The 12,582-nt window shown below is 38.1% G+C and overlaps 1 protein-coding gene across 2 annotated transcripts in view; it reads right to left on the bottom strand.

Moving 5' to 3' along the window:
• Positions 1–11,988, bottom strand: part of si:dkey-32e6.6 (extracellular matrix protein 2) — a 100,808-nt gene extending 88,820 nt beyond the window's left edge. The window contains exon 1 of one of the 2 annotated variants that reach the window (XM_039773976.1): positions 11,895–11,988. In XM_039773976.1, coding sequence (XP_039629910.1) covers positions 11,895–11,897 — 3 coding nt within the window. In that variant the 5' untranslated portion in view covers positions 11,898–11,988. The remainder of the gene's footprint in view (positions 1–11,894) is intronic. The other variant, XM_039773977.1, reaches the window with a different exon arrangement.
• Positions 11,989–12,582: the final 594 nt, after the last annotated feature.

Genomic DNA, 12,582 nt, shown 5'->3' with positions numbered 1-12,582 from the left:
GCCACATGTTCTGGGCCTGCTTCAAATTAACAACATTCTGGACCAAAATCTTTAAATGCCTATCAGTCAGCCTTGATACACAATTCCCCCTAACCCATTAACAGCTGCTTTTGGTGTACTCCCAGAAGGGCTTAAAGTGGAGAAGGACAAACAAACTGTAATTGCCTTTAATACACCATTGGCACATAGACTTATCTTGTTCCACTGAAAGAATCCTAACTCCCCTCTTTTAAGTCAGTGGGCAACTGATGTTATATACAATTTGAAACTGGAAAAAATCAAATTTGCACTTAGAGGATCTGTGCAGACGTTTTTCAAAACCTGGTAGGATCCAATCAATAACATTTGAGAAAAAGCTTTTAAGGCACCGAGGAAGCAGATTCTCTCCCCTTTTTTTCTTCGTCATTTATCTTTATTCACTTTTTAATTAATCTATTTACTTATTTTTACTAGCTTTAAGTTTTACTCTCTGGCCTAGCTCTCTTTCTCAGGGGTGGGGGTTGATTTGTTTGCGATTTTTGTAAAAATCGATTTATTTGTATAGAATGTTGTGTGATTTCAAAAATATCAATAAAATTAAAAACAAAAAAAAAATGTTTCTCCTTTTTCTCAATAAGAACATCGATGAATTCTTTATGAGTTACAATTTTTATCATATTTATATGACTAGTAAGATTTATACATGGACCTTCATTTACCAGATAGCCCAGTAATGTGCCAACATAAGGATAATGTTTACTTCTCTAGAAATTTTTTTTTTCTAATTTGTCCTATATTGACAATACCATTCTGAGCCACAGATTTATACACCTCTGGTTGGTGTGTTTTTGAATTTAAAATAAAGATTTTGTTTTGTTAGATATTAATCACCATATAAAAAAAAATGAAGGCGGATCCTTTTGAAGAGCTAAAATATTTCAGTTTTTGCCTACTTTCTAAATATTTGGTTTTCTTCAATTTTTTTCCAAGGTTTCTGGTTTTCTAATTATGGTCAGGTATGTGAAGTTAGTGATGGCACAATTGCCCATATGATGCTGGTAGACATAAATGGGAGTTGTGTGAGGTTGTTATTTAATTCTCCCTGCTTGACTTCACATCTGTAATTCACCTCCAAACACAAACACAGGAAGAGTAGAATTATTCTACTAATCTGAAGAATGGCAAGAAATAGAAGACTTAATACACTTACAGCAGGAGTGAGAGATTTCAATTTAAAACAGAATAGATTTAAGAAAATATTACCTTAAACATGTCAGGAACATGCAAATTAAGATGTCTGTCAACTTTAAATAGAGCTGGTATGGGTGCACCAAGGTTTACAAGTGAGTGTGCCCTGTGCCCTCTGAAACCTATCCAGAGTTGAATTTTGGCTTGTGCCTGATGCTGCTAGAAACACACAAGTTCCCCATGACACTAAAACTAGATTAAGAGGGAGGGTTGACATGTTCTTAAAAGGAAATCAAAGGCACCAGCTTACAGATTCCAAACCTGTGGAAAGAAGTTAGTTGCTTTATTTGCTGTATGCCACTGGAACACTGCCATTCTTACTCATATTTGCCCTCTGTTAAAGAAGCAAACAAACCTTGTAATGCATTGGTTTAAATAGTCCTTGCAACTGTGTGAGCATTTGTTTCTTTTGGTGGACTGTGTCTCCTTATTAGAATTAAAAATGAATGAATGAAAATGAGTAAAAACCTAAAATGTGGAATGAAAATGTGTGGGTTTAGGCTCAGAGTGAGTCAGAGATCTCAGTAAATAAACACTATAATCACTAGCAGCAAACACACCATTTTAAGATTTGAAACGAAATAGTGTGGTTACTATGTCCACAGTAGGTAGTCTAAGGTCTTGTCTTAAAATAGAAAAAACACTCCCAATAAACATTAAATTTTAACATCTGAGTTGTTTCATTTATTCCTGAAGGGGTACAAAATCCTGCGGTTGTCCACAAGAGGGAGTCAGAGGTGCTCGTTTTAAACTGAATAAACATCAATTTCAGATCTGAGATAAACCACAGCCGAGGAGTAAAATGAAATCTTGTAGGGAGTGTTTTCATAGTGGGGTTCTAGTTTACAACAGCACAAACATTACTTTAACAGAAAACGTGTCAATTTTAGCATGCTTTCTTGAATAAACTGGATTATGTCATGGCCATGTCTCAATGTCTGTGCACATATTCTCTCTATTTCAGTTTTGATGTAGTTTTTTGGCTTTTCATGTTTTTATTTTCATTCCATTTCCTTAAAATATATGAATAATGTCTTCTTGCACAGAGCACAAAAACACAGGAATTGATGGGTACAAGATAAAAAAAAAAAAACAGAAAAACATTCATAAGTATTTCATAATAAGTTCCTATTTTAGGTGTCTAGTCAAATTTTGTACTACATATGTCTGAGCATTACTTTCCTTGGGGACCATAGCTGTCACTAAAAGCAAAGATTTAAAGGATTTTCATGACAATTAGAACTGAAAAACTATCAAGCAGCAATAAAAGATATCAAAGAATTCCTTATTGTACTTGAGGATTGGTGAAAGTACAACAAAGTTTGCACGCCATCATTTACACAGAATTAATTTTGTGAACCTTTTGCAAACAGACTTTAATGTGAAATAAGGGTCAGGTGCTGTTAACAAATATTTTCCCCATTCCTGATGTATTTTACTTTTGTGTATTTGTCACAATGAATGGCTTGAGATTGACAAATTGTAATACTGAATAAAGGGAAAACAGCAAACAAATAAAACCATTTCTAAATTGTTACTTAATATCTTTAAGTGGACATTAGTGTGTGTGATGCCAGCATACTAATAGGAGTGATTAAAAAGCCGAGTTCAACCTTCAGATTCAGAGTGAACTCACTTTGGGAAGTGGTAGAACAGAGATCACTAAGCAATTTGCTTACTATCCAGGACAATGACTCTCACCTCCAGTATGAGATTTTAGCTAAACAGAGGAGCACCTACAGTGACCGAGACAACTGTGTTGATGCAAGGAGCGCTATATGTGGGATCATTTTTATCCTCGGCCTCAGGCTTTATAATGAGTCACCCCTTGGACGAGGTGGTCTTACTCCCTTTGTGCTGAATGATACTGAGTAGGTCTAGCAGACATCTTAACAGACAATGATGCTATCTACAATATACTGTATCAATAACTGACATCCTGTACTGTGAAATTAGAACTTATTCTTATTATATGTGTATTTGTACCTTTAGTATACTTATGATTATTATAATTCTTGTTATACAGTATGTATATTTGTGCCTTTTTATGCTGCTGCTATAATCTGCACTTTCCTTCAGAATTAATAAAGTATCAATCCATCTACAGTATCCTCCATAATGTTTGGGACAAACACATTTTTCCCTTGATTTACCCCTCTGCCCTACAGTTTAAAATTCAAATCAAACAATTCACATGTGATTAAAGTGCACATTGCAGACTTTAATTTAAGGGTATGTGCATACTTTACATTTCAGTCACATAACACTTTTTCTACATGGTCCACCAAGTTTTAGGACATTGCAGTGACAGGCATATTAATGCAGTCATATTTAGTACTTTGTCATGCATCCCACACATGCAATGACTGCTCTGCAATTCATAGACATGGCATACAGACAAAAGTGGAAATGTGCGTACGCAATAAAAATCCAGATGCATAAATCTGTGCATACTACAAGTTCCAAACACTTCCCCATAATAAATCCCAACGATTGTGAATTTTAACGTACAGAATGCACCTACAGCCCTACCCCAGCTCCTCCCAGAATTTTGCATATTTTAATATGCAAATTAATATAAATATCACGTTTGGTTAAAAAACAATGGAAAAGACATGAAAAATTAGGAATTTCAGCAAATACGAAGTGGAGTCAAGGAAAAACTTACTATTTGTTGGTTTATACAGTGTCATAAGAAACAACAGCGTGGTGGAGACACTAGAAAGTTCAAGTTCAGAAAGCCGCAAAGTGCCCAAAAGAAAAAAAAAGTGGTCAGATATCACAGTTGACATGAAAAGGTGAGTCGCAGCCCACCATCTGTTTATTCTGTTTCAGACAATATTACAAAAACTGAGCCCTGTGCTATGCTCAGGAGGTGATGGTACTGCTATGCCTAGCATGTCTTCAGTTGCTAGCTGCCCACACACCTCTGCCTTGGAAACCACTAGGAGGCCATCTGGCTGTGTGGTGATGAACTGTTCTGGAGTCACAAAATGCAATAGTGGATGTTGTAAGAGATATGGCCAATGAACTAAGAATTATAAAGACTTTACTTTGTGTTACTGACCACAAATTAAATGAATTGGTTAAAAAATAAATGCTGCATCTGATTACCTGTTTTTACATTCTGCTAATTACATTCAAATTCATGCTGTGAAAATGTGTGTGGCTTTATGGCAAGTTTAGTTTTTATACTGTACATCTTGAACTGAGCGTGGAAATGGGTGTACACACCATTTATACATGAAGCCCCAGGTGCTGAGCATCTTTCTTGGGGCTCTGCCAAGCCTCTAATGCCACCATCTTCAGGTCCTTCAGGCTTGTTTCATGGGCTTGTCCCCTTAGGTTTTCTCTTCAGCACAATGAAGGCAAGCTCACTTAGATTTAAATCGAGTGGCTGGCTTGGCCATTCCAGATTTTTATTTATCTTAGTGAGAATTTTTCTGTCATTAACAATGTGGGTCTTCCTTGGTCTTCCAGTTGCTTTGATATTACTGAACTCACCAATGCATTCTTTTTTCTTAATAATATTCCAAACATTTGATTTATATAATTCTGAGGTTTTACTAATGTTTCTAATTGTTTTATTCTTGTTTTTCAGCTTTATATTAGCTTCATTCACTTTCATTGGCACAGTTCTTGTCTTCATGTTGAACAATGGCAAATACCGACTCCAAAGGTAGTCTGTAAAAGAAACACACCTGAGTAATCACAAACACCTGTGACAGCAATTGTCCCAAACATTATGGTGCCAAGAAATGGGGGGACCCTGTATAAAAAAAGTTGTGATTTCTACATAGTGTGACAAAATGTATGCAAATACATGCAAGGATGTCCCAAAGATAGATTGCCTGCCTGCTTACCAAAGATATCCAAGATATACCTTACACTGCCCATGGAAAATGGATCTACCTATTAGTTGCTCACTCAAACAGCTGACCAAAGTAAATTGGTAATTAGACAAAGCTGACCGTACACTGCCAGATTTAACTGCAAGCAGCCCTGTTGATCCTAAACCTCAGCATACATTGACCTTTACCATGAGAATGAAATAGTTACAAAATTTCAAGACGAATTCTGTGCCTAATCTAAGGAAAATTCCACATCAAGTTAGTTTAATTAGCTATTTCCCAATATCTCATGCACAATTTTTTAAGAAGTTGTTAAGGTTTTTCACTAAAGATATATTGCTTGGGAGGTTGTTAATTGATGCTAAAATATTTCAAAAGAATTCTGCAGGATGAACTTTATCAATGACTTTTGATAACTTTGATAAAATTGCATTAGATCCTCATGCTGCCTTCTCTATACACATTTAATTGCCAGAGGCCTGTGTTGCAGTTTCACTAAATGACTATGCTTTTACCAAAAAAAAAGCATCTTTCAGGGTCACATTTAACAATACCAATATTTATTTTGCTTTAGCTGCCAAGTTATACACTATGCAGATTAGAAGACAGAGCTGTCTAAGTTGAGAAGTGGGAGGATGAAGGCATTGGTGGCCCTGGGTCCCATGCCTGCCAAATCCCCAACTCCCTAACTCCCTTACAGCAATCTTGCCTGTTGTTGTGCCCATGATAAAATGTAATGTCAATACTTACAATAACCCCCAACTTCAAACAGTACCCCCCAACCCAACAAATTCACCTGCTGTTTTAAATCATATTTATTACAGTATTTGAGAAAGGATTCATATACAGTAGTGCTAAAGTGACATTATTTCCCACTCTACATATCATTTTAATATAATGAACAGTAACACAATATAATTATATGTAACTGTTGATCCTGGCCGCAAACCCTATACACAGCTTTCTGTTCTGCCACCACGTCAATCTTCATTTATTTCAAAATTCTACTGTTTATTAAATTATTATTTGTTTAAAGAAACTCCCAAATTTGCCAAGGCAGCACATTGTTGTCATTCCTAACGTTGAAGGCATAGTTTTGTTTTTACTTTTTGCACTTTTTTGTTGTAATACTTATGGTTAAAACAGGATGTCTTCTTCTGGTTATTTGAGCTTGTCATGCTTGTTAGTTCTATAGACTGTGTGCACGGCTGGTGCGTAATGGTACACAAACCAATCAGATTGATATATGTATAAGCAGCACAGTATATAGAGCATAAAAAACATGCAAAGAATTGTGCGAGTGAAAACAAACTCTCAGTTGGCAGAGGTCAGAATATAATGGCCAGAAAGAACAACACATACTTAAGTTCTTCATAACAGTGATGTGATAAAGTGTTGTGCATTCAAAGATGCCCATCTTACTTTAGAGGAGATGGGTTACAAAAGATAGATAGATAGATAGATAGATAGATAGATAGATACTTTATTAATCCCAAAGGGAAATTCACATAATCCAGCAGCAGTATACTGATACAAAGAAACAATATTAAATTAAATAGTAATAAAAATGGAAAAAAAATTAAAAGAGGAGAATACTGGGTTCATATCTAATCAATACTGAACTTTGGAAAATTTCACATGGTCTGAGAAATATTGATTTATGCTCAAAAGTACACACAAAGTCAGGATGTAGTATAAACAGGTAAGGAATCCAAATGGATCCATTGTACCTTGTGCTAGTAGAGCAAAATGGTGGTAGTAATGTAATGGTGTGGAAAGTTATCTTGTCACTTAATAACATTCTGAATACCAATTGATTATCACTGAATGCCTTAGTATACCAATGTTGGTCACTGATCTACTCAAATCTTTTCAGTAGCATATAGTAGCACTATATCATAAAGCACTCATTTGGTTCAACAATCAAGACAGTGATTTCAGTATACTCAATAGCCTGCTCAATTCCCAGATCTCAAACAAGCAAAACATGTTCAGGTTGACACAGAATAAGAATATGAATATGTGGGTAAAAATAGGTAGGAATTATATAACATTGTTAGGTCAGCATGAACCAAATCACTAAGGAATGTCTCCAGCATCTTGCTGAACTCATGTCTTTAAGGATTCAGGATGTTCTAGAACTTAAAGAAGGTCCAACATGATACTAGACACCATAGTTGTATCTAATAAAATGGCCAGTGACATCAAAATCATGGGTGAAATTGTTAGGAACAGCTCTACACCTTATTATCCATGCAATTATCTAATCTGTCAATCATGTGGCAGCATCACAATGCATAAACTCTTGCAGACAGAGTTCAGGTGCTTCAGTCAATGTTCAAATGAAACAATAGAATGAGGAAAAAATTGTAGTCTCAGTGATTCCAAGCGTGGCATGATTGCTGGTGTCAGACAGACAGGTTTGAGTATTTCTTTAACTGATGATCACCTGAGATTTTCACACTTAACAGTAGAGTTTACTCGCAATGGAGCAGAAAACAGAAACATTCAGTGAGCTCTAGGTTCTACAGGCAAAAATACCTTGTTGATGAGAGAGATCATAGGAGAATGGTCAGACTGGTTCAAGCTGATAGAAAGGCTACAGTAACACAGATAACCACTCTGTACAATTGTGGTAAGCAGAAAAGCATCTCAGAATGCACAACATGTCACACATTGAGGATGATGAGCTACAGAAGCAAAAAACCAGGTTGAATTTTGTTCCTTTTTGGGAAAAAAGACAGAAAACTGAGGCTGCAATGGTCACAGGCTCACCAAAACTGGACAACTAAAGACTGGAAAAATGTTGCCTGGTCTGATGAATCTCAATTTCTTTTAAGCACATGGTCAAATCAATAGCATGAATCCATGCACTCAGCCTGCCTTTTTTCAACAGCCAGGCTGGTGGTAATATTGGTGGTGTAATGGTGTAGCGAATATTTTCTTGGCACATTTTGGGCCTGTTAATACCAATTGATCAATACTTGATTTACCAATGATAACCACAATTTACCAATCTTCTATTGACTATTTCCAGCATGATAACACACAATGTCACACAGCAAAAGTTGTCTCAAACTGGTTTCATGAACATGACGTTGAGTTCAGTGTTCTTCAGTGGCCTTGTCATTCACTGGATGTGATTGCAATAGAACTCCTTGGGAATTTGGTAGAACGGGATATTTGCAGAATCAACAGGCTACTAAAAAATCTGCAGAAATTGTGTGATGCAATTGTGTCAACATGGACCAGAATCTCAAAGGAATGTTTCCAACATCTTGTGTATTCCATCCCATAAAGAACGGAGGCTGTTTTGAAATCAAAATGAGGTCATACCCAGTTTTGGTTTAGTTCTTTTTTATCAACTTGCTCAGTGAGTGTATATACAACTCTACAATTAGGGTTGAACAGCTCTATTTTCTTGCTTCCAGTTTCATGTCATTCAGATTTAGTTTTAACACAGTCACACCACCATCCAGAAAGTGTTAGTTGGTTAGTTAGTGAAAGTTTACATGATAGCCAAAGTTAACATGACATGCAAACTTTCTTTTGGAAGCATGACTGCCTGTACTAAAATGATAAATGTTTTCAATATTACGGACACTGGGCTACACCCTTCTGCACAATGGAATGCACAAAGAGGAGCTGGGTGGCCCAGTTTGACCAAATGCTATATAGTTGTCCAGATCTGCCCATTCTTAAAGTATTATGGGGACTAAATTAAAGGCAATACAGGGGGTGTTTAAAAGATACACTAGTAGTAAAACATGTTTGTCTGCTTCCTTAATAATCCAGACATTAGTAATCTGGAGGAAGACCATTAATTCGACTTTATTAGTCATACCTAATATTCCGGGATTATAAAATAGGGAATGTCATTATTTCACTCATGTCCAGATATCTAAAAGGCTCATCAAAAAAATGGTCACTTAAGGCCGCATAACTGCCAGGCCTGATGCACATTCTCTCTCGCTGTCATCACCATTAACAGTAAATTGAGTTTTTCTGCATATGGGATTTCAACTTTCATCATGCTTACATGTGTTTTCTTTAATACAGTGTATACACTGTGTAGCAACCTTGCTTAGAATGAAATATTAAATCAAGCATCCTTATCAAAATATTTTAATAAGAACAAAATATTCAATGGTGGATTAATTAATGGGAAGGCTCAAAGTAAATCAATAAACATCTGTACTGAGAGTTTGTTCATTCATTTCTCCACTAACAAAAAATGTTGTGCCATAAAAACAACAAATTTTCTGAATCACTACACAAACTCAATCTCCTTTGACCAAATCACTCTTGCTATGTGAGCCACTGGGTAGTGACTACCTTCTCAACTCAACCCTGGGGTTACTTTTGAGACAGAAACACACCCTGGAAACATCAAATTATGGGTCTCCAACTGCAGTCTTGGAGCACTACCATGGCTGCAGGTTTTTATTCTAACCCTTTTCGTAATTAGTGACCATTTCTTGCTTCAAATGAACTTCTTTTCCCTTCATTTTAATCGACTTATTTTTTAACATTAATTTCTCTGATTTGCTTCCATTTTTCATTGAATGGCACCCAAACAGAAATGAGATGTGTAAGGAAACAGATTACCAGCTAAATCAGGGCATCAAACTCCAAATAATTTCACTCCAACCAGTTTCTTAATTTGATTTGCACTTGTGATGCCCAGGAGGACCGGAAGAGGGCCGCGAGGGGGCATCCGCCCTGGTTATGTTGTGGGCCACGGGTAAAGGGCTTGGAGCCCAGCCCTGTAGGGACCCGTGGCCACCCCCAGGCGGTGCCCTGGTGCCTGAACAACCCTGAAGCCCAGCACTTCCGCCACACCAGGAAGTGCTGGAGGGAAGACGACAGGGGACACCCGGCGTGTCCGCGGAGGAGTGCCGGGGAGCAGCTGGAGCCCATCCGGGTTCCTATTTAAGGGGCCGCCTCCCTTCAGTCGAGAGCGGAAGTCGGGTGGAAGTGGACAGAGCTGGAGAGAGGATTGGAGGCGGCCAGGAGAAAGGCACAAGGACTGTGAGGCCTGGACATTTGGGGGAACGGTGCTGGAGGCACTGGGAAGTGCACTAAAGTAAATATTCTTGTAAATATTGTATAATAAACATGTGTTGGGTGAACAGAAGATGTCCATCTGTCTGTGTCCGGGTTCAAGTCCACACACTCTTAAATGAAATCATTATTTAATTCCATGGCTTCTTGGTGGTCTCATTCTGCCACAACAGACATTTCCAAACCTTTAGATTTTTTTTTTCTAAGAGCACTGTCAAAATATTTTGTGGACCTGAACAGATCAACTTGACCAAGGCCTTCACCTTTCTTTATTTTCACATATTCTATAATGGACACAGGTCACTGGTCATATATTGGCTCATTTTGTACCTCATTACTGTTTGGCTATCTGAGTCCTAAATAGCAAACCAATTAAAACTGTGACAAAAGAAGTTAATGAGCAGCAAAAACTGTCCACTATTTAAGAAAACAGTTAGAATGAAAACCTGTAGGCACTGTGACCCTCTAAGTTGCCCTTGCCTTACGACCTACCCTTCGCTGCCCTTGGTGGCCACAATTCTGCCTTAATTACCAGGTCCCACTTCTTGTTTAAAATACTGAAATTTAATGTTTCTAGGATTGCTTGTTCAATTGCTTCACCTATCCCAAAAGGACTCTTTATCCTGGCCTTCTTTATTCTATGCCAAATAAGGAATCTAACTGTAGAGGGAAGGAGTTTGTTCATTCAGTTAATTAATATTCAATTGACTTCAGTTTATTTTTGTATAGCACCCTTAACTGGGCACAAGCTTAGGGTGTTTCTGAGTAAAAAACCTAACAAGGGAGTTGATTTTTGTTTTGTTTTAATTTACATAAAATTCAGTTCTGCAGTTTAATACATTCCTGTTTATCATGGCACTGCAGAGTGGCAATGTGTTACATTTTGGATGTAATTTCATTGTACTGCTGCTGTATAAATGTATTATACAATAACAGTGTTGGAACACGGACTTTACATATAAACTTTGGAAAAGGTACCTGCATGTGGTTTTCCCTTTTCCATATGCATTTTCTTCTAGAGCTTCACTCCAGTCCCTTATCCATCCATCCATCCATTATCCAACCTGCTATATCCTAACTGCAGGGTCACGGGGATCTGCTGGAGCCAATCCCAGCCAACACAGGGTGCAAGGCAGGAAACAAACCCCGGGCAGGGTGCCAGCCCACCGCAGGGCGCACACACACACACACACACGCGCGCGCGCACACACACACACACACACAACAAGCACACACCACACTAGGGACAAATTAGAATCGCCAGTGCACCTAACCGGCATGTCTTTGGACTGTGGGAGGAAACCGGCACTCCAGTCTCTTATCCCAAAAGATAATATTTGAAGTTGTGTTTCTGCATTAAGAGCAAGTGGGGCATTGAACCCCATCACCAAGCAGATGGTGCTTTTGTGCAAAAATAAAATAAGTAATAAATTTATCTCAGTAACCTAAAATAGCTAAAACATTTACTGCAAACTTTGTCGACATAATTTTGCTTTTCCAATTTTCTATAATATGCACAGTGCAACTTCTTATCTAGAAAAAATATTTCTTTTTAGAACATGTAAAATTAACCCCTGGTTCTGCTAGCTTGTTTTTAGGTTATTTTGACAGGCCCTTTGACCCTGCAAACCTTTGCTTTTTCACACAACCCCTCTGCACGGCTTTTCAGGATAGCCTTCCCACAGCATCTCTCTCAGGTTCCCATGGCAACACCAGATTCAGGTAAGAGGACTGCCCTTCCTGGCAACTCACCATTCTTCATCCTAGAAGAAGGCACTCTTGCTGAGTCACTTCTCCTTGGCTTTCAAGAGGGAACTTGCTTGAGAGTCAAACATAAAAGGAAAGGGGTCCCACACTGCAAACAGAAGACATACATAAATGTAGCAGCATGTTTAGTTTACAAAATCTAGTAAAATATCCCTAGTCACTGCTTGTTAAGCACCTTCTAGCAGTCATAATGTTTACAAAGACATCAAACCATTCACATTCTGTTATAAGGTCTAAAGTCTCTCTTGGCAGCATCAGGGGCAAAGATAAGGTGCAGGTCTAATGTAGGACATACACATACACTTACATTCTTGCATTGCATCCTGGGATGGTCTGAATGTAATATTTCTATATAAAATAATTTTACAATAAGACTACACTATGACTACAAAATGTAAAAACAATTATTTGTATTGACAATATCCAAAAACAATACACAGTATTCCACGTCCCAAGAGCCAGTTTCTGTAGCCGAGGATCAGACCGCCAAGGTCCCCGCCTTCGGCCACCACCCAACTCACACTGCACCCAACCTCCTTGGCCTCTCCCATAGGTGGTGAGCCCATGGGGAGGAGGACCCACGTTACCTCTTCGGGCTGGGCCCGGCCGAGCCCCATGGGTGCAGGCCCGCACACCAGGCGCTCGCCATCGAGCCCCACCTCCAGGCCTGGCT

The sequence above is a fragment of the Polypterus senegalus genome, chromosome 13 (assembly GCF_016835505.1).
Source record: "Polypterus senegalus isolate Bchr_013 chromosome 13, ASM1683550v1, whole genome shotgun sequence".
Lineage (NCBI taxonomy): Eukaryota > Metazoa > Chordata > Cladistia > Polypteriformes > Polypteridae > Polypterus > Polypterus senegalus.
The sequence above is the reverse complement of the archived record's forward strand: the minus strand, read 5'-3'. Positions and strand labels throughout refer to the sequence as shown.